Source organism: Poecile atricapillus, chromosome Z (assembly GCF_030490865.1).
Source record: "Poecile atricapillus isolate bPoeAtr1 chromosome Z, bPoeAtr1.hap1, whole genome shotgun sequence".
In the NCBI taxonomy this organism is placed as follows: Eukaryota; Metazoa; Chordata; class Aves; order Passeriformes; family Paridae; genus Poecile; species Poecile atricapillus.
The window spans coordinates 17,972,263-17,994,783 of record NC_081289.1 but is presented as its reverse complement, the minus strand read 5'-3'; the positions used below and the strand labels follow the sequence as shown (position 1 = coordinate 17,994,783).

General features: G+C 40.5%; 1 protein-coding gene across 1 annotated transcript in view; it reads right to left on the bottom strand.

Moving 5' to 3' along the window:
- LOC131573058 (transmembrane protein 178B) overlaps positions 1–22,521 on the bottom strand; it is a 215,153-nt gene that overhangs the window by 149,696 nt on the left and 42,936 nt on the right. Inside the window, exon 2 of the mRNA XM_058826639.1 lies at positions 9,715–9,828. Within this exon, the coding sequence (XP_058682622.1) occupies positions 9,715–9,828 (114 nt within the window). The remainder of the gene's footprint in view (positions 1–9,714; positions 9,829–22,521) is intronic.

The window sequence follows — 22,521 nt, the reverse complement described above, 5'->3', positions numbered from 1 at the left end:
GAGTCCAACCCATGCCCTAACACCACAACTAGACCATGGAACCAAGTGATACATGCAGTCTTCTTTCAAACACACCCAGGGATTATGACTCCACCACCTCCCTGGGCAGACCATTCCAGTGCTTTATTATTCTTCCTGTGAAAATCACCCAGTCTGCACCCAAGTTTTTATATCACAACTTCTTCAGTTGTGTCCAACTCTTGGTTCATAGTCCATGTCAGCAAGGCTAAGAAAGCCTGCTTTTCATATTCTGTTCTCCATTCCCATAAAAGGAGGGTCCATACCTTCATAACTGGGTGTTCTTCCACTGAAATCCATCCTCCCAAGTTTTCTGGTGGTGTTCTTTTATTTACAGGAGTATTTACAAAGGGGTCCAGACTTAAGTGGTTCTTCACACTGCTCCTTTTCCAGGCAGCTATACGCACTGCAAGACAAGCTCTTTATGCCACCTTCTGTCCCCCCACTCTACCCGCAGCAGCTGTTGTACCACGTCAGGGTTCACCACTTGTTGCATTTGTCACAGCTTTGGAGACAGACACACAACTGAACACACCAAAGATCATGTGACAGCAGACAACATTTATTGATGGACACCTGCTTTTATAGGGGGTTCAAAATTGCCACGTTTAAACACTTGTGTGGTCTGAGCCTCAACACCACCCAGCTCTCTGGCCAGTTCCATGTCTGCATTCAGGATTGAATGGGATTGGCTGGGGTCCCCTATTTGAGTTCAAATCAAACCTATCATTGTCCTACCCAGGGAGTTATTTACTCTTTAACGAGCTAGGCTAGTCAAATTTGGGTTCTGTTATGACCAAATTCATCTGTGCAACTTCAGACCAGCTGTAGCTGTCACACTCTTCAGTATTTACCACCCAGATGCTGATTTCACACCATTTTCATCTTAGAATATCTGTTCTTGTTTCAGTAGAACTATTATTTCAATATGAATATAAGCTAAACCAAACTCTTAGACCCGAGCCTATAGCTCCCTTTTGAGTAGGATCTTTCTCTATACGGCTTCATGCCTCTACTGAATTCCTCTGTGGAAGAAAAAAGATAAAGCCCCGCCTTGGCAGTTTAACACTTTTCTTCCCTTGGCAACACCATCAGGCATGACAGCAAATTACAAGCAATGGCATTACATCATACTCAAATACATGATTATAACATGCTGCAGAATGGATTCTAGAAGGAAGACTGATTTAGTGTGTGCCTCCTGATGAGTAAAGAGCAGCTGGTACTGAACTAATGCATTGCTGAAGACTGTATCAGATTAAGCCAGTAATTCAGCCACCTCCATGTCCTCTCCCATAAAATTTTAATAAACCCAATCTTATGGGAGGAAAGAAAAGACAGGGACCCTACTGAATTATTTATAAACTTAATTATATATGGCAAAGAAGCCCCTCTTTGGTGAGCAACTGATATTCTTCCATTGATTTTCTTCTCTGAGAATATCTAGGTGAGAATCAAGTTTGAGGGGGGAAAAAAACCTACAAAATACACAAGGATGCAAAGGGCAAGCCAGAAAAGACAAAGTTGATGAAGGCAGAGATGAGGGAGAATTTGTATTTATGAAAGAGATATTGATCAATTGCACACACCAGTGGCAGACAGATTCAAATTAGCTGTCATAATTCCAGTGATGCAGAGGGACATGCAGGCTCAAGCTCCATTAAGTATAACCTACATCCAGAGCAGCCAGATGAGATTTGCAAGACTGAATTCCCACAGGAGATACCTGCAGTTGATTTATATTCCTGATTTCTTATTCCCCCACCAACTGTGCAATCAGCTCCTGGAGGTGGGTAGGGAATAATTGAACAGCTAAACTGTGATTCACCCAGCCAATTAAGGAGTCTTGGGATGGGCCCCTAGAAAAATCCTTCAGCTTCATCCAGTCTTCATGGACCAGAACTACATTCAGCTCTGACAACATGGCCAAAATGACAATGACCCAGTTCACACTAAAAATCTGAGGAGGTAAAGCTGCATTATGGTTTCTGCATCTTAACATATCAACACATTTTTTATTTTTTCAAACCAGGATTGTCCTGATTGTACAGAAGGATGAGGTTTATTATGTAATTCAATATCCAAACAGCATCACTGAAAAACAGTAATTAAAATGGCAACCACTGCCTAGAAGCTATTGACATATAAAACTCACCTTCATGTTTCAGCCTGCAGCTTCTGTCAGGTCAGAGCCAGGTTGCTTGATTCAAGATTTCTTGCCCTTTCTCTCATGCTGGCTGCTATGATGTTTCCATGGATGGTATATGGCTTTGTGAACAAATCACACTAAGCTTATTTCCAAAATGTTCCACTTATGTCTATCTTTTTCCACTGAAGTAAGGAAGCACTTAACTCCTCATTAGTATCTCTGTATGTGGCACGTAATCACCTTGAAATATTTAACTGCCGGGATTTCATCTCACTAACATTGTGGGGTGGGGCATCAGGCCAGGGTATAAACAAACTGGGACATAAATCATCATAAACCAGGCATTAAATTGGTATATAAATCAAAAATTATAGAAGTCAGATGGATGAGACCCATTAGAGCCTCCTGTTTGTTCTTTCCTCTTCTTTCACCCTAAGAATGCACAAGGCATCATTCTTGATTAGCCAAGAGACAGAAGAACGCCCATCTCTCCCCCTCTGTGTCTCTCAAGAGGGAGAGAAGGGAAACAGAGAGCTCTGTATGCATATTAATAAAGCTATATTTTGACTGGCTGAATGACTGGAAATTATTAACAATGGTATGTTTTACCTGTCAACATCTCCACACTGCAACAGGCATTTTTGTCTCTAATACTTCTTTGCAGAAAATCACTAGTGGAACTGGAGGGGGTTCGCTCTCAATTTTCATGCACTCAGAACAGCTCTGTAAATATCTTAAGACTCTCTTCAACAATGAAGATAAAAATGTCTTCTTTTTTCCTGTATAACAGTGTGAGACAATTACCTAAGCCACAGTGAATCTAAGTGCCTGCACTTACAAATATAACAGACAAAACAAAACCAAAAAACCCAAAACCTAGCAACATGAAGGTTACCAACTCAAGCATGCCAAAGCTAGGAAATACAAGAATGGGACCCTTTGAAAGGGTCAGTGTGAAAGGTGAAACTCCTCAGCAAAGAGCAATCAAAGCAGAGATGAGTCAGTTGGCCACACTTCCTCCTCCCTCTCACACAAACACTTTCCCCTTCACTTACCCTAAAACTCCTCAGTGATGGCAAGTCAGTCCAAGAAACTTCTTTAGTGGTGGTCCCTAGCTGTGTTTTCCTCATTTACTCTGACTCAGTGAGAGCTGGGTGACCATTTTAAGTTTAATTGCATAGTGTGGCACTCTATAGTTACTCTGAAAGTCAGTGGGAGCTGTGCTGTGGAATTGTGTAAAACTCAAGCCTTCTTTATATCCAACCAGACATCCAAAAAACCTAAACAAGTTACCTTTGATTGTCAGGACTAAAATGAAAATTATAGTCAACCACAAGAGGTTACTAAATATATTTATATTTACAAATCCTTCTTCAATTCAATGACTAGAAATGTGACCAAGTCCATGAAGAGGTTAACTCCGTCATAGGATCAGGAGTTGTGTAATATGCAATTCAAAAGGCCATACATTCAGCAATGAAAAAGAAACCAGAGGCATCATTGAATGAAAACAAAATATCCCAAATGTATGGAACAAGGAAGAGTATGTGATTACAGTTATTAAAGACTCAATAATGAGTGTACTTAGAGGAGATAAATTAAGGCCAAGTATGCAGCCCAAACTGGGTCATCTCCTAACTTTACACACTTGTAGTTGCAACTAAAAAAAAAATAACTTAAAAATGTTCATTTGATTTTAAGTGAACTTCAAGCAAAAAACAAACTGCAAACCCAGAAATTCTAGTGTGGGGATTCTTACTGATTCAGAAGAGTGGCAAGAGGGTCATCAGCAGAATAAGACCATCCTGATTCACTGTGAGCCCCGTTATGTGAGCTGGGGAAGAACCTGTTGGCTGGGGGAGCAGGATGAGACCTCCCCTCTGCAAGTGTTTCACAGCTGCATTAGCAGTAGATGTACAGTAAGACCTCTGACTTGTGCACTTTGAACAGGGCTTTGGAGAGGATCTTATACTTTCCTCTTTGTTCCCCACTTCAACACAAACAACAGGGCTTGACGATTTTTGCACCTTCTCTCCAAAATTGTTCCAATCCACCATTCCAACCTTTTTCCCAATTGCAATGCTTAGTAATCCTTCCTCTTACCTCTCCCAGCTTCTCCAGCACTGTTTTACCCCTTTCCTTGTCCTCATTTTCTCCCTTCCTAAATCTTATCCATATTCACTATTCAGGCACCCCTGTCAGCTCAGGACTGAGGTCAGGTCTACTGATCTCCTCCCTTACTCCATCCCCTGCTCTTCTGCCCCTAAGAAGCAAATAAAAAGTAGTATGCAATTGGGAAAGTTATTCATCAATGTAGGTATTAAGGTCACAGGCATATTAGCAGATCCCAAGATGAAGCCTAGCAGAATGCAATAAAATCCCTTACAGATTTCAAAATAGGTCTTAGACTTCCATGCCAAAAAAAAATAAATTATATCTTAGCTTGAAATAGCAGGATATCCATAAAACCCTACAGCAGAGAGAGAGGGAAATGAGAAGGTCTGTCACTACCACCTGGTCATTAGCTGTGGGAACAACAAATGCAATGAAGATCCAGCAACAGGAGACCTCCAGGCATGTGAGCACCTGCTGCCTGACTAACCTCTGGGATGGCTGCCCTGTCTGTTGTCATAACCAATGCACTAAGGAATGACATCATACTGTCAGCCAAATGGCACTGACCAGCAGGACAGGGCCATACTTCAGGGTGTACTTCCATCTGGGGGCCCAGGTAGCTTAAAAATGAAGCAGGATTTCCTTGTAGACACACAGGAGGGAGAGAAAGAAAGGACAAAGAAAAGTGGGATGCTGCCTATTTACTTCAAACAGTGTTTTCATTAGTAGCCATAAAAAAAAACAAAAGAAAAAATTTTCTGGGGTCAGCCTTTATTAAAAATGCAACAATTAAATATTTATTGCTGCTTATAATACCAGATGAGGCCAAGTGCATAAGCCTGCTGGTGTTACCAAGGCATTGTCAAGCTATCAGTTGAGCTTCTGTGCAAATATCAACTTCATGTTCCATGGAATGAGAAAGCTTGGGAATTCTGTAGAAATTAGAAGTCTAGACATAGCAGAAATTTGAAGTACGGACATTTTCCTGAGTGTTAATTGTTGCTGGATAATTTTTCAGTTTTACTGGTTATAAGGAAGTATTTGAGTGCTTTGTAGGAGCCTGCAAAATTCAGAGCATTAAGACCAATAAAATACATTCAGTTTCAGGATAGATGCCGTATGAATTAAAACATTACCACTCTGTACACCCTGCAGAAATCACTCATTTCCTCCAATACTTGCTCTTCTCAGAATGTTCCAGGCTATTACTTTTGACTTTAGAATTCATTTTTTATGCAAATGGCTTTTAGACCACCACAAACACAGGAGTGCTGCAGTTCCAGAGTGCAAATGAATGTTATCACTCCAATAAAAAGCTTTATAATTGTTGTTTTGACAACACAGCTGTCTCCACTGATACTTTAAATTCAGAGCCCATGTCCTGTGGTCCTGCAGTAGAAACATGGGGGTGGTAGACAGACAAAGGAGATCCCACAGTGCCAGGCAAGGAGTATCTCCAAAAAGCCCAGGAAATTTTAAGCACTTGAGAAGAACCAGCTACCTGTTTATGAACTGGTTCACTCTAAAGCAGTCTGGTGACACAATTTCTAAGCTGTGCAGGAAAAAATCAGTTTCCATAGTAATTCCAGCCACTTCCTGCCCAGATGCAGCACTCTTCAGATTCCTGGACACAAAACACAGCTGCTATGGAAGACAGGCTGAGGAGGCAATGGTAAGCTGGAGAAGAACAGACAAATTCCCTCTTCTTTGTACTTTAAATCCAAAGTACAGAATCAGGTTTGTGACATATAGGAAGGAAGGAAAAATAAAAGGCTTCTAGACCCAACTATTTACCTCCCATAATAGGCTCTGTGAATCAGCAAAACAAGAGCTTTTGGAGACAAGGAAGAATTTTTTTATCTCTCTTCTGATGTAGAGACTTTCATGCACTCTAACACAAGCCACTGGGAGCTCTGCCAAAGGCTCCAAGTGCCATGCAGCAGTTGTCCCATTTTCAGCTACCAAGGCAAGAGAAAGGGAAGAGGGAGTCATTGCACTTGTTCTCTGAGAGAAAAACAAATTTCACTCTTCAAGAATACACATCAGCAATTTGCTTGTTTGCAGCATTTCAAAGCCACAGTAGTTTCCTCATCCGCCTTGGAGGGAAGATGGCTCTTTTACATGAAACAGTTAATTCTCAGAGTGCAGCATAAGATGAATATAGAGCAGGGGTTGCCTATAGCCTACTAAAAAAAAAGAACAAAACAAACACACCCACACAAAGCAAACCAGGGATGAAAGCAAAATGACCTTACTACAGTCCTTCTGGTGGTGTAAAAAAATAAAAAAAACAGCATCAACCCAACACATGTTTGTTATTCCCCAAAGTGTAACACAGTAGACTGGACACTCCCTGGGCTTTGAGTTCCCTATCCCTCAGTGGCTTTAAGGAACAGTTCTGTTGGCTCCTGGAAGATGCTAAACTGAATATAGCACATCCCCTCGTTGCCTTGGAGGTACTGCCATTTTCATTACAAACACAGCCTTTCAACTGCTTTGCTATAATATACCAGATAAGGGTTTCCTGAAGATGTTGGGACAAGAAAACTAAAGAATTAACATCAACATAGCCTCCCTTTTATTGTCAGCTTCCTTAAAACACAAGCGTGAAGTTGAAATGTTTATTTTATCACCTGAAAACACTTCTCTCCCTTCTGAATACCTGCACCATATTCTACAGTTCAAACCCCTGCCATGAGCACATTCCGAGGTTTTGTGAACACATCTGCAGCATAATGAAAGTGAACCTACAGGAACAGCATAAAACACTTGGAACAATGTGTGAATAAATATAGACCTGCTCACATTTTCCTGGCTTTTTACTGCAGTAATGCACCTTCATTTCTAAGAGCATCGATGATGCTGGTCTCGTTTTTCAGAAAAAAAACTATGGATCAGGTTTTGCACTCAAGGCCATGGCCAAAGTGTGACAAGGTAAATGCCATATCACTACATCAGCATCCTCCTTAAAGACAGTTACTCATGATCAAAGTTGTCAGACACAGCTTTCCTCTGCTTCTCTTTTCCTCTCTCAGCTCGTATAGAGACTTGCTTTGTCTAATTAGATGAACATTTATCTCCTAACAGGCAAGAACTGACAATACTACAATCATCCTCCCCTCTATCCCTGTTTAACCAGAGAAAGCTGAGAGGAAGTGATTGCAGAGAAGACAAGTCCTATTTCCCCAGCTTGTACTGCCATAGGCAATCAATTTGAAGCAAAGGTTCCATCTTGAAAATGTCAAACAGAATGAAAAGAAGATAAAATCAAAAATGGTAAAGTCAGCTCTAACCATCCCTCTATGACCAGCTGCTTTCTCAGGTTCTTCTAGGACAGCTAACAGCACAGCTAGAGGAGTATCTGCTCTGTGTGCTGAATGGTGCCATAAGGTCCTCAGCCTCAAATTAATTGTCCCTCACCCACTGCTGCAATTCAAGAGAAACTGCTGGAGCATCAGTCCTGCCCACCAGTCCAAAAAAAGTAGTTTGCAGTCTATGGTGGGGAGCCCCCTCTCCTCTGATCCCCAACCCACTGAACATGCAAAACAACAGATTTCCTTTCCAGGCACCACAGCTGGCTGTCCATACACTAGAAAAAGAAAATAACCACAACTGAAATACAAATACAGCATATGATATCAGTGGCTTCAGCCTGGAAGAGGCTTTTTTTTTTTTTACTAGGGTAATGAGATATTCTGCTTTCGCTTTTCCAGTTCCTCTGAAGTTCTCCAAGATCCCGTTTTCCCCCCCATGTTTCTTCAGGAAATACTTTTTAATTTTTTTCCTCTATCTCATGCTGAAATCATCCATCTCAAGAGAAAGAAGATAGCCAGGCCTGGGCCCTTCTTTTGCTGCTTGTCTCAATATTCACTAAAAGAAACAGAAAAATATTCAGAGCAAAATAATGGCCAGGCTGACTTGGAAATGTCAGATTGGCCAGTGTTAAAACCCTTTATGTGAGCCATTGCTGAGATAAAGATTAATTTTAGGAAATAATTTTCTGAACAGTGAGATTCCCAGTAGATGGTTGCAGAAAAGTCCTTGTTACAACAGTGGCAAAACCACACATACACAAAAAAGTATAAACCAAAGCCCCTTCCTGCTGCCCTATGAGCCCTAACAGATGTCTTGGGTGGTGGATGCACTTCTTTTATTTCCCATAGATGAACATTGTTACATTTTACATTAACATAAAATTAGCACCAACTGAGAAGACAGGTGGTAGGAGAACACCTGAAGCAAACTCAACTTTCTGATCTTCTGATTTCAGGGACAAATTAGCATAGCAGAGTATTTTGCAAGACCAGCCTCTTACAATCTGCTGAGAGGCATAACTTAAGTTATTCCTTTTCTCTGTCATGTCACAATAAAAATATGTATTTATCCACACAGACATTAAAAAAAAAAAAAACAATAAGAATTTAGCAAGACCCTAAGAGGAGGGTCTTGAGAGGAAATCAATTATAATATTGCACTTTCTCTGTCAGAACTTAAAAGGACCCTCTCAAAGCAAGAGCCACACAAGGGAGGAGTGAAACATACTGAAAGCCATGGGAACACCATGGGCACAGCTCTCAAACTGACAGAGTAGAAGCTCACAATCACCTTTTAAGGTTCTCAAGCAGAATCAGTACTGCCTCAACCCCTGCCACCTTCAAGGAGATTTAACTGCTTCCACCAAAACAGAGCCTCTCAGGACATTCATTAGTCCCCATGATTATGTAGTAACAAGAGAAGTCTCAGTGAAATCCCTCCTTGTGAAATTCTACCTCTTGCATTTTATCAGTGAAAGCACTTTTCCTTCTCCAAGATGAGAAAGAGACGAGATTTAAGGTCAGCCAATACATCCCAAGGCAATTCCATTCCTGTCAGGTCTTGTCACTTCAGCAAGTATTACAAGTTGGTGACCACTGGCTACAATTATCACTGAGGGCTGAACTCCTTCCTTGTGCCTTAAAGGGTGCAGCGATTCTCTTTTGAGATCTTCAAAGGAGAGTGATGCTACACTCACACAGGAGCTGCTGGCAGCAGGGCACAGTCTACAATAAAAGCCAGCAATGAATTCTCCTGGAAGCAGGAAACTCAGCAGCAGCAGCAGCATGAGAATGTGCTCACGTACAGAGCATTTCACTGAATTAAAAAATAGGGCATTGATTTTGTTATTCATTTTTGTATTTAACTCAATATTAATCTCTGCATACAAATGCCTCTTCCCCACTGCCACATTCCCATGCCTCAGCAGAATTTCCAGTCGGCAGCAGAAACAGAGATGTAGGTCCTAAGAACAAATCGATCCGTCTGCTACAGAGACAAACTGTATGTGAGATGAGGGCTCTGAGCAGGCCGTCACTCAAAGCCTCTGCTCTCATTTGTCAGGGAGCACCTCCCGCCTGCACACGAGGAGAAGGGTGAAGAAAGGCAGAGACACTTACGCAAGGCGTGCCACTCATCCTGGCGGATCGTCTTGGTGATGTTGTAGGTAAGGTTCTTGGGGATGGTGGCTGAGGAGTAGTGGTACTTGATGTATGAGCACCGCTCAATTGCTCCTGGGAAAGGCAAAATGCAGAAAAGCCTGGTTAAATGACTGTAACATGTCCTGCCAGCTATAGGCCAGATGGGTTTGACAACCAAAAAACCAAAGCCTAGGAGCAAAGCAATCCCTACCATTCCTGTTCACTGTGCCAACCAGCACTGTCTCTGACCCACGCCATGTAAGCTCAGATCCGTATTTATGATACAGGAAGTTTATCTTTCACACATTCCAGGAACCTTCCAGACTGGCTCTGGAATAGCTGCCAGTGTCTGCTTTCACCATGAGATATCTGTGTGGCAAATTACCCCTTCTTTCATGTCTTCTCTGAACTATGAGCTAGCGACTGCCATGCATTTAACATATAGAAACTATAAATCCATGTCTTAGCTTTTTGTGCGGTCATGGTCATGATTCAATGACCGTACTTCAGGAAATACACAAAGTAAACACCTTTGATCTTTCCTTATATAACAAAAAAATAACACAGAAAAAATATACATTTAGATAGTGATAATTTCCTGACCCTTTCTACCCCACAGCAGAAGGACATGACAGGCTACACTGTCCCTTGAAGGTAGACAGACACTTTCACAGCAGGTTCAGAGACAGAATTCATTGGCATACCTGAACAACGAGGCTCAGATGGCAACATCAGTGGTTGAAGTGGGCCATTTTTTTCTCTGTATTTCCCTCAGGATTTCACCCATGTTCCATGGAAAGAAGAACCATGTGCTGCTTCTGATGCCTTCTGGTCACATCATTACATCTCCTTTTACCAGTACTTTCCTTCCTGTACAATAATTTCCCCTCTAGGATCTGATCTGCTGGCATCTCTCTGCATAGTTAGTGTCCTTAGAAGAAAGCATCTGGTGTAGTCTGATGCTTTCCATGAATTACAGCCTAGCCAAATTCCACATCTGATCAGAAACCTGTAACAGTGTAACTGTTCTTGTATTGATGAAAGCCAGTCAGGTTTCCTACCTTGCTTTTGCCAGCATTCTCAACTAGCAGTGGCTTTATTAGACCTTCTCACTAAGCTGTCAAAGCTCATGGAAGTTATTTTCCCACTAACATTATATTATTTTAGCTCAGGCCTTTGATAAGTAAATAGGTATCCTTAATGGGGTTGGCCATGCTGTTTGTTATTAGCTACCACTAGTCAGAGAAGGAGCAATGATGGAAATGCTTTTATGTATTAAAAATACATTAAGATGTGCACTCAATATAATAAATTAAATGAAACAATGAATTATATAAATAATAAAGAGCACTATACATAAGGAGGCAGATAGAGGACCCTTACTGCCAGCCTGAACTGAAAAGGCAGACCCATTAGCCTTATATCGACAGTTCCACAGGGTGAAATGCTTTCAAACCACTACAAATACAGGTTTCTACTAAGGGTTGTAAGATACTACTTGGCCTGAAATTAGATCATAGACCATGAATTCACAGCATGAAGAAGAAAACCCACAAAACAAGTTATTAATTACAGCACAGTCTACCAGCATTTTCCAGAGTTAGTGTAGTATAAACATTTGAGGTCCTCATTGTTTGCTTCTCTTAAGTATTCTTCACATTCTGCCTTTGACAGCAATTAGATTAGACAGAGCCAAATATTATAGGGGGAAAAGGCAAAATATTTACATATGTATCCGCCTGCCCTGACAGCGTGATGGGCTTCTGTGTGAGTCTGCACCATCTGGGCACCAAATGTACGCCCAGAATTAAAGTTTCAAACTAAGAATAGTATTTAAATAAAAAGACAGCTAGTGTGCAAAGAGCTTTAAAAAAATCCCCAAATCACAACCTCATTTTCTTATAGGTTTTCTTATGCCCTTTTGCTCAATTGCTTTCATAGATTAGAAGCATCAGCAAGAAAACAATAAATGCTTATTTGTCAGAAATTAATCTTTAAGTTATCAGCTACCTGCCCAAACAAGAGATTTATATAGAACAGTACACACACAGAGCCAAGATACAAAAGAAAAGCTTACAGAAAGAAGGGAGAAAAAATCCTATTCTATCTGCAGTTTTTCTGGAACCAAAAAGGCTAATTTCTGGTAAGGTCCATCAGATTTCTAATTCTGCAAAGACTTTTTTTGGTAATGCAGCAAGCTGTTCAATATCACTTCTATCACCAAAGCCTAAAGCAGAAACAGATTATTGGCTGAATTCAGGTCATCACTTGACTATATCCATAATTTTGGGCTTATGCTTACTTCCTCATAGATCTAATGAGATTAAAGTGTACAAAGATAGCTTTGGGACCACTATCAATCAGAGTGGGCAAATAGGGCATGGTACAGCACTTGGCATGGCAGTTTGCAGAGGGCACTGAAGCCCTGCCAGCTCTACCAGGGAGCAATAGTGACCACTCAGCAGAAGCAGACAGTATCTTACTGAGAAACTCAAGGTTTTCATGGCCCAAAATGACAATGCTTGTGATTGCCTGGCATTTAAACATGAACCACTTATTTAAGCCCACTCTCACAAGTGTAGGAGAGTGACTGTGCTGAGTCAATGCAACTACATCAGCATATTTCTATCTAGAGTTGAGAATAAACTTTTTAACTTAAGGAAAAGGCTTTCAATTGCCTGGACCTGGCAATAAAAATTAGGAGAAGGAGATTTTATGGACAGTGATGATTTGATACTTCTGATGTTTCCCTACTTGTTCCACACAGAAGAGAACAATATTCAAGATGCCTAAAGATCCAAGTCCTGCAGGCCCCTGAGAGAGCAAAAGCAGCAAGGGTCAGAACTATTGCTCTGCTGGAAAGCCTTCTCACAAAAATGCTTACAAAATCCTTACCATCAGAAAAATTACTAGCTATGTTCACTGCAGTCTTTGGGGTAGGAAGCGAAGCAAGCTTTCTCTTCCACACCCACAAATAAGGTATCTGCTATGCATGGAGCATCCCCGGCCTTCAGCACAAACTTAGAGCAAATGCAACTGCAGCTTTGCTCTGCGCTTTGCTCCAATATCTGGGAACGGTATTTATAGAGCAAAGCAGTGAGTGGGGATTTTTTTAGCTATGAGCCACCACAGCAAGAGTTATAGCTGGCCACAAGAAACACGAAAACCACCACAAAGCTGCTCCAGGGACAGATGCAATATATCCTATGTTTCTCTGACCAAAGGGAAATGCCTGCTGAAAAACCTAAATTCAAGTAGCCGACATCTTCCAGCAGAGTGCTAAGAAAACAACCAGCAGAAGGATGCAACTTGAACCATGCAGAGCAAACCTCTGCTATACCATCATCACAAGCACAGATGCTCAGGGGATTCAGCAGCTGTTAACTGTGGCTGGCAAACCCCCATTCCTGCAAAGATCAGATGACAAACAAATTTGAGATAAGGAAACTAGAGACAGCTTCATCCTAAGCAGCTAAGTATTCACAGCATCAAACCTGCACCTCCTCTTACTGACTCACTTAGCTGCTCCGTTTCCTTCCCATATCTGCTGATCATTGTTCCATACTATCACCTTATCATTCCATAATACTTTCTCTTCTCTCCATTACAAGAAAATCTTTTAACCTAGGCCACAGCAGAAATACCACCAGAAAACACTGGGGTTTTTCTATTCAATTTTCAGAACTTTACCAACTAGCATCCTGATGTTAGTCCAGCTGATAGAGAAGCTCAGGTACCACTGCATTACTGGAGCTGTAAATGCCATCCCAGTGTAAAGGTCTCAAACTGTTTGGCAATGCAGGGAGTGACTGAACCATTATCCCACTCTAAACAGAAGAGGGTTGTGATCAATTAAGGTCATAGTGCTGGTGTCTAGACTCTATTTGTCTGGTAGGTAAACACACAACTTTTTCCAAACTTTTGGACCAGTATTTCTTCATTACCATTTTGCCCCCACCACTCCCTTAAATATATTTCAACTCTTTCAAACTGCTCCAAGCAATAATTTTTACCACATTTCATTTAAAAAATAGAATGAAAATTCAAAATGCCACCAAGGTAAGTTCTGTCCCAAGTTTTGGATCTCAGAAGCACCCAAAGGCATTTGCCCTGGTCAGTTAGACTTCTGCAAAGGTGGCTGCCAAGTTTCATGAATTTACAGTGTCAGTAGGATGGCATAGTTGGGAATTTTTCATAATACAGACCAACCCATCTGAGAGCTGGCAACAACGTAGTTGCTGACGTGGTTTTTCATCAAACTGGCAACCTGTGAGAGCAGATAGGTGATAGTAATACCACTTCAGATCCAGCCCAAGAGTTACTTGCATGGGTTACCTGAGTAGTCCCCTCCTGTTTTGAGGACCAGAATATTTCACACTTCCCCCCTGCCTCAGCTTTCAGGGCTGCAGATTATGGAACCATCCTTAAAGGTTCAACTACAGATGAGCCCAATACCTGTGAATAAAGTTACCTTTGGTAGCTAGAGGACTTGCAGATACAGATATAAATTTCTCCCACGCTAAGATTCTTTGCAGAAGTCCCTGTGTTATAGCAATCAGGAAACTCAGATGCAGGAAGCCAGCAGCTCACTCACTCTGGATGAACTAAGGTGCAGCTGTTTCAGACTCCACAAGCTAGGACTGAAAGTCACCTTGCACTCTGTAACATGCAGAGATCTGAACCAGAGGGTACCCATTCATCTCTTAGAGTATGCATATTGGTTTCTAAGGAGGATCCAGATGTAAAACTAGTATTTGTTTTACTACATCTCCTGTCAAAGCTTTTGATTTTATGAGCTTCTCTGAAAAGACTGGTGTGGGTATTTCTGAGCCTTCACTACCTCCAGGCAGCTTTTCCTTCTTCTGTGTTGCAGATACCTCTGGATGAACTGTTTTGGGGCAAGCAATTCCAGAAAATTCACCCTTTGTGCTAGTTCAAATTTTCACAAATCTGTTTGAGAATTACTACACAAACATTTCCTAGTAAAACAAATCTTAGCCTCTGGCTTGCAAACTGCACTCACTACATATATTTGCTCTTCATTATGAGAAACTGCCATCAGTATGAGAGATTGCCTTAATTCCATGGTTTGGTTACTGTTCCCTCAATGGCTGACTATCTCCATAGCAAGCAAAGAGATGTAGATTGGTCATTTAGCCTCTAATTGTTTCACATTATCTTCAGAAAATATGTAGAGCAGAGGAAGTTCATAGTGGGCTGTTTTTCTTAGCATAGCAATTCAGTAAGGTTTCCAGAGGCTACAATCAAAGTTAGGACCAAGATTTGGTTACAAAAAGCAATTCCATGTGGCATATGTATTGATTCTTGTCTTAAAAGTCTTCTTGTTCTCACCTTGAAAGTTCATTGTTTATCTGTATTAGAATTTTTGCATCCTTCAAACTCGCCCTGGCAATTCAGGTGCAATTCCAGAATTATCAGCTGCAGATGTATGTGCTGCCCTCACTTTTAATCACTTCTGAGTTATCAAAACTCATCTGGAGGTACCTTAATACAGGCAAGACTCTTGCAGTTTCAGCAGTAATTAACTGGTCAAATTAAACCTTGGAGGAGGATAGAAGGAGAAATTATGTTCTGCTTTGACCAGCTGCTATGACATAACTGCAATCAGAGATTGCAATCAGCTTGCAATCATGCAATCAGATATGCTGACTAGTTAATGAGCTCAGGATGACTTTTTTATATGAAAAAATTCTACTTTTTAGAAAATATTGTAACATTTTTAACAGAATTATTTTGTTACTTCTGGAGTAACACTAACCATGAAAGTACTGGTTACATATTTTTTTCCAGATCTATAAATACATGAATACCAAAAATGCAGGAACATTATTCTTCTGCATTAACTGTAGAATTATTTATGTAAAAAGGGCTCTGTAGATGTCAACCAGCCCAATGCCCTTCTCAAAAGAGGCACAACTTTGAAGTTAAAATCAGATCATGCTGCTCAGGGCCTTGTCCAATCAAGTTTTAAATACCTCCAAGAATGGAGGTGCACATCCTTGAGAAGCTATTCCAACATCTGACCACCCCTAATACCTAATCAAAAATTCCATTGGTACCACATGAATATTTTGAATAATAGAATACCTCAGAGTAAAGGGCTAAATATCTAGGAAGAATATGCAAGAAACACCACCTTAATCAACATGTTTGGTGAATATTCATTAACTTATATGCATAAAAAGAAGCCAATGTTCTAATTAATGAAGCTTAACATAGATTTTCAGTTGCAGCATAGGCCAAACTATGAGAACAAGAGATGATGTTTCTTCCTAACTGGCTCTGGCATCATCCTGCTCCAAGGTTCAGCTTGATCTGCCAGTAGGATTTGTTGCAACTTGTCCTAGATAAATATGAAACAGCTCCTGGTGCTCATTGCTGCTTGCTGAGAGCTGCCAGGAAATTGGGCTGTTGCTTCCTTTCAGTTGATGAGCTGGAGTTTCTGTCTGTTGGGTGTAAGACTCAATTACTGGCTCCTAGCTGCCTCCCCTGCAAGTGGATAGAGGTGAACAGTCAGGTTCTACTGACCTTCTGGGTATCTGAGTAAAAGCAGACAGGGATCTGGTCCAGTGCCCTTTCCCATTTGCAGACAGACCCAAGGGTCACACACTGGCAGAGACAAGGAACGTGCCTACAGGAACACGTGACACAGATCAGGAGTGCACTTTTGAAAATGACCACCTGATCATGTCTAGTTACTGTGCTTTGGTTCAGAACACAATGTGCTGTGAGATGATGTCCATTAGATTCTTCACAAATAAAGCTAAATCAGAATATGTGCTAATGGAAATTCAACTAATGGTACAAGAGCCAGTTTGAAGTAACATTCCCTCCCTGATAACACAAAGTGAACATTAGGTTCAAAGCACAAATAGCTTCTTTTAAATTCAAACATTCAAACTCGCCATACCACATATCAGGAAAAAAAAAAAAACAACCAAAATTTCAGGTCACCAGAAAAGTTCTGTATAGCCACAAAACTGTATTAATCTGTGACTTATTTTGATGCTTTTAAAGAATAATTTTAAAACTATTTCATTTAGAAGTCTGAAAAACATACTTTGAAAACTCTACAGCATTTTTCTAAATTTCAAAGGTTTTTTTCAGCTGAAACCACCAGCAGCATTAGGTTAAGTTTCACAAGTGGTTCTGTTCCCTTGCTTCAGAAACAATTTTCTACATTAAAAGAAACAACAATTTCCTAACCATACTGAAGTAACTCTAAATGTACTTACAAGCACATTACACACCTATAGACTTCTTGTGGGGTAAAATGCAGAAAGTCTGCAGTGCAGCCAGTGAAAAATGGCAAAAAAAAAAAAGTGCAAAATATGCCAGTGGCAAATAGATATTTCAATCTACGATCTTATTTAAACTTGTTTTTTACATGTAGATACTTTCACTAGCCACCAAAAAATGCAATGAACACAGAACTTCAGGAAAACATACTCAGAAGATTGCAGCATCCCCAGTTTTACATGAGGGAAAAGCTTGCCTTTATCCACTGAGTTGAGAGGCACTGAAAGGATGAGACATAAAATAAATATTTTGTCCACAAAATGGCACGTACCCAGCAAATACATTAACAGAATGTACAGCTTAAAGATTTTCATTAGGAAAGTGAGTAACCTTTTTTTTCAGAGTGAGAGGCAGTTCCTTGATGCTCTTTTTTCCTTCCATTTTTTTCTACAGTTCATCTCACTTAACTTCCATATAAAGGCTCCCTCAGAGCTTCTAGCTTAGTGGAACTTGTTAGGCAATGCTCAGCTGGTAAGGCAGTCCTGTAAAACCTTAGCAGGATGGACGGTTGAAAAGATCCAACACTGTGCTATCCATATAGAAATGGGGTAATAGACAACAGCATGCCATTCCCATTCTTTCCAAGTCATCTGGGATGAAAACCTGCCAGCTCCCTTTCAGGACTGACCCACTAGATTTCTAGAGATGTAGAAAAAATCAGATACAATGCACACATGAGAAGGAAGTCATCCCTAAAGATAATGGATCTCCAGACACAGAACAGCTTTGTTGTGAGAGGGCTTTACGTGACCAGATTCCACAAAGCAACTTCTGCATATTTCAGACTCTTACACCTACATTTCAATTTCTGTTTCCACATCAAAGTAGCTACATTTTCTTTTCAACCACTGTGTGAGCAAAGACTGAGGTGCAGAAGACATGTGCATATGTATTGAGCAGACAGTAACATTTTCAGAGTAGAGAAAAAATAAAGTGCTTGAGCAGCTTTTGCCAGGCCTGTTCCTCACATGCTCTCTGGATAGCCCAGCAAATAGCAGCTTGCTTAAAGCCACCAGCTGGCAGAAGATAAATATTCCACCCATGATGAGAACAGAATCCAAGTATAAGACCAAAAGCTGAATTTGCATTGGAAAGTGATGAGCTCACGCTTTCTCTCCAGGGACCAAGGAAAGGGGGCTGGCAAGGAAGCAGGAGCAAGAAAAGGGTTATGAAACACTTTTTTACTTTAGCTATTAATAACAGTCTCCAAGCCACAGGGCACTTGAGAGAAGGAAGGCATCTCCTTGCTTCTATTAATCTTTTTGTCCACCCATTTGTTTTGGGCTGGCCACAGGGGAGAGGGAAGCAGAGCACAAATGAAAAGTTAAGGAGGTTAAAAGGGCTGAAAAATATTTGCTCCTACATGTTTGGAGGCAGAAATTAAATGATCAATAAAAAGTCAGTGAGACAGCAATTACCAGTAAAAACTCACTGATGACCCAATAGCTCATGGAACAAAGCAATATTTCAGCACTGCCATCAAGCCAAAGAAAAAGCACAGCAAAGGCTATTCCACAGACAAGTTTCTTCCATATCAACACGCGCCCTGTGACTCTCATAGTAAGATACTCCCATGAAGCTTGGTGTTTAATGAACCCACTTCAAAACCTTTTTCAAAAGGACGTCTAAGAAGCAGGGTCCCAGATTGCCAAGAAAAAAATAAGGGTGGATCCACTGATATCACTCATTCTGCTGAGTATCTGTGATCACATGCAGTGAAGTCTAAGGGTGCCTATCTCTCTGCCTTAGAAAGCTATTTTACATGCTACTTTGCAATGTAAATGTGGCTTTCTAGACACATTTAGTTGTCTTCTTAAAGTGAGAGGAACATAAGCTTTTTTCTGTATCCCCTGTTAGTTTACAAGCACCACAAATAGCTGAGCTGGAGAAAGCATTTAGCTTTCTTGTAGCACTTCAACCTCATGTTTAAACAGCAGAAATCACAACATGACAGAATCATTCAGGATGCTTGCATGCAACATTGAGGAAATAAGGCTGTGACCTAACACAGACAAATCTCCCAGAAGATCCCACTTACAGGGGATCTTACACTTACATTCAGCACTACAGCAGTCTCTTTAAAGAAATCCCTTAAATGAAAGGACTGACATGAACTATGCAACATCATTATGAACTTTTCATGTGGGCTTTGTCCTGCAACTAAGTGCAGGGGTGGCAAGCAGTGTTTCACAACTTTAACTAGAACATTAAATTGTGGTGAGGAGAAAAGAGAAGAAAGAATAAAGTTTGTGGCAGGAGTCATATGCTAGGTATTTATATAATTAAACTAAGGAGACAGCTTTTTCCTTATAGTCAAAAAGCATTTTGCTTATAAGTTGAAATTAAGAGGTATTTTTCTAACTCACATGTTATATATAAAAGGTGAATTGGCTTGCCTTAAATTTGGGGAGTACACCCCTGCTAGCATAGATCCCATTTTGCACATTTTAAATTAAAGGTAACAAGGAGAAACCACAGTTTTTGAAATTATCTCAGTTCCAAAAGCTGAAATACCAGCAGGCAACTAGCCTATCAAAGAAATTAGCGAGGAAGAAATCTAGCATTAGCTTTGCAAGTAGGCTGGGCCTTTTCCCCATGAACAGACTCCAGCATGGATAGACCAGAAAGAAGACAACCTGCTATTCCCATAGTCTGTCTCATCAGCACAAGATATAGGGAGAACAGTTTATCCATTGAGGACTCTATTGAGACTTTAAAACTGTGCAAACAGACTTTGGACATATTCTCTCTTTGGTAGAAAAATTCCATCCTGAAATACATCTTTATATTCTAGATTCTCTAAGATTCATAAATCTTTTTTTATGCTGTCCCTATTCTAGTTATTTCAAGAAAAAAATTAGGGCACTGTGGTTGGAATAAAGACATTTTCAAGACATCACTTTATACATAAAGTACTTCTGAGACAAGGATCCCCTGCAGTTATTAAACGTATGTGCAGAGTAAAGCTAACAGATGAGATCATCCCTAAGTGAGCAGAGTTTCTCCCTGCAAGTCCATAATGTCTCTTGCCTCAAACTCTACCAACTGAATAACTACTTAGATCACATAGTCTGATGGACAAAAGCTACTAGAACTACCTTAAACATTGAGATTTTCTCTGTGGTGAGCAGAGACCATTAAATTATACAGGCAGTATGTATAATATCTCTCCAAAGTGAGGAATAGCTTCATGTTTGGCCACGCTCCTTCCCTGTAAAGTCATTCCCTGGATTGTCCTTGTTCAAATTATTAACTGGTGAGCCACAGCCACTAAATTGCAAAGATACTCCATCTTCCTTTGTAAAGGAGAACACATTCAGAGGGACAAAAGACTGCACAGCTCACTGCTCTTCCCCTTCAAGGCTGTTGTAACTGGACTTAGTATTGCACATGAGGGCTTGAATCAAATAAAGGCCTTGAGAAATTGAATGTTATGTAGGTATTTAAAAAGGTGTCCTGGAATAATCAAACAAATTGAAAGACAACTAGCAGAAAAAGGAAAGGAAGATAAAGATCATGGTAAGAAGATCAGACAACTGTACTGTGAAATCCAAGATGAGCAAAAGCACAATTTGGTCATTCTAAAGCCTATGAGACACAGATATTGTTAATCTCTCTACCGCTGCCTGAAATCATAAGTGGTTTCTCCCACCAGAAAGAAATTATTCTTGAAGAAGTATTTGAAATAGGAAAAGTCGGTGGATGTGATCAAAAAATATTTTTCCAATTGACTGGACTGTGCCCTTACTTATCCGGTGATGAGTTTTGCAATACCATCATATGCCCTTGTGTACAGAAGGCTTAGGCATTGAGCACCTCTCCGCAAATGCTACAGTAATTCATTTCTGGTGCATCAAGTTCTTGCTGCGCTCAAATGTACTTCAGTCAACAACTCTGGGCTAGAATCTGAACACTGCTGCAGACACTCTGCACCAAATGACAACACGCTTCACAGCAGATGAAAATACTGGAAGGATAAACGCCCTTGCATGGGGTTAGAGGGAACCAGAAATGGAGAAGGGACCAAACTTCTCTCCAGCCCAAACCTTCCCTTCACTTATTCCCAGTTCAAATCTGCAAGGAACAGGGAATGCCAATAGCTGCCAGCTATGGAAAAGTTAGCAGTGAGATGACCTGTTGCCAGCATGATGTTGAGCAAGGAATTAAGTTATTCTAGTCAAGTCTCAAAGGTATTTAGTATCCAAGCACTTCAGCTAAGATTCATTATATTTCTCTTATAATCTTTCATATTATAATATGTGCTTTAATGCAGAAATAAAAAATAGCAGAAGCCAGCCCAACTTATGTAACAGGGCAACAGAATAAAGTAGGGAAAACCCCTATAGGTCTAAGAGCGCCTATTATTTTTCAAAATGCCAAATAAAGTTAGATTGTTATAAAATCATATGACCCTAGCTTAAGCCCAAAGCTGATGTATATTTAAATGTATTAAGGTGTTGAATGAGAATTTTTCATCCCATCTACTGCTGGGCCAGTGCAAATTGGAGGGCAGATTGGAATTTGCTTTAGGAGAGTATTGTGACATGATGTTCCCTTGCCTGTAACATACTCTTGTCTTTCAATAAATATCATCTACCACTTTTTTGCACCTTCCCATCTGAAATGTCAAATCAAATCAGAGGTTCACAGTATGAAGATCTCCCACTCACTGCAGTGTAAGATGTACTGACCAGGACAAGCTGGACTAAATATTTCTGCTGCCTGTCAAGAAAGATGTATAGAAGGAAAGACACAATTCAAAGTGCACTGAGCAGCATTAGATAATAGAGCTCCATGAACGGCAGAAATAAGCATTGTCTGAAAGGTGAGCACTACACATCTGAACACCTTTGTCACCACCCAATGCATCCCAGAATCCCTGTGCCTGAAAGGCCAGCAGAATCCAACCAGGATTCATGGCCTGAAGTGTTATTCAGCCCTTTACAATTCAAGAACCTGCTTTATGATCCCCATCCTGACAGAAGAGGAGGCAACCATATCTCAAAAGATCCATCACCATACATGGGACCAAAGAAGAGCTCTCCTTCCAAGCACCACTTGAAAGGTGCAGAGCAGGCCTTTAACACCACACTAGTGTAATTCCAATTTAGAGAGAAGGGACTATGGAAACAGACATTTATTCAGACACTGAAAGCTCAGGATTTATCTTTTATACTCTATACTCCTAGTCTGAGCTTTAATAAAGGCTTGTGTCTCAGTAGCCTCTGATAACACCCAATGGGACAAATGCTGTACAATTACAGTGAACAGAATCTGTGCCCTGAAGGACTTCTGCTGATCTCGTTTAGTACCTCCCCTGTTCACATCGTTAATTTTGTATAATATGTAAAGATAAGACTTGAACCGCAATGTTTGATTTTAGAAATTAAAAACTCCATGATTCAGCATCCTATGTGCTTCTGGACACATTTTTAACTGTACAATTAATTCTAAGCCTAAGTGTCA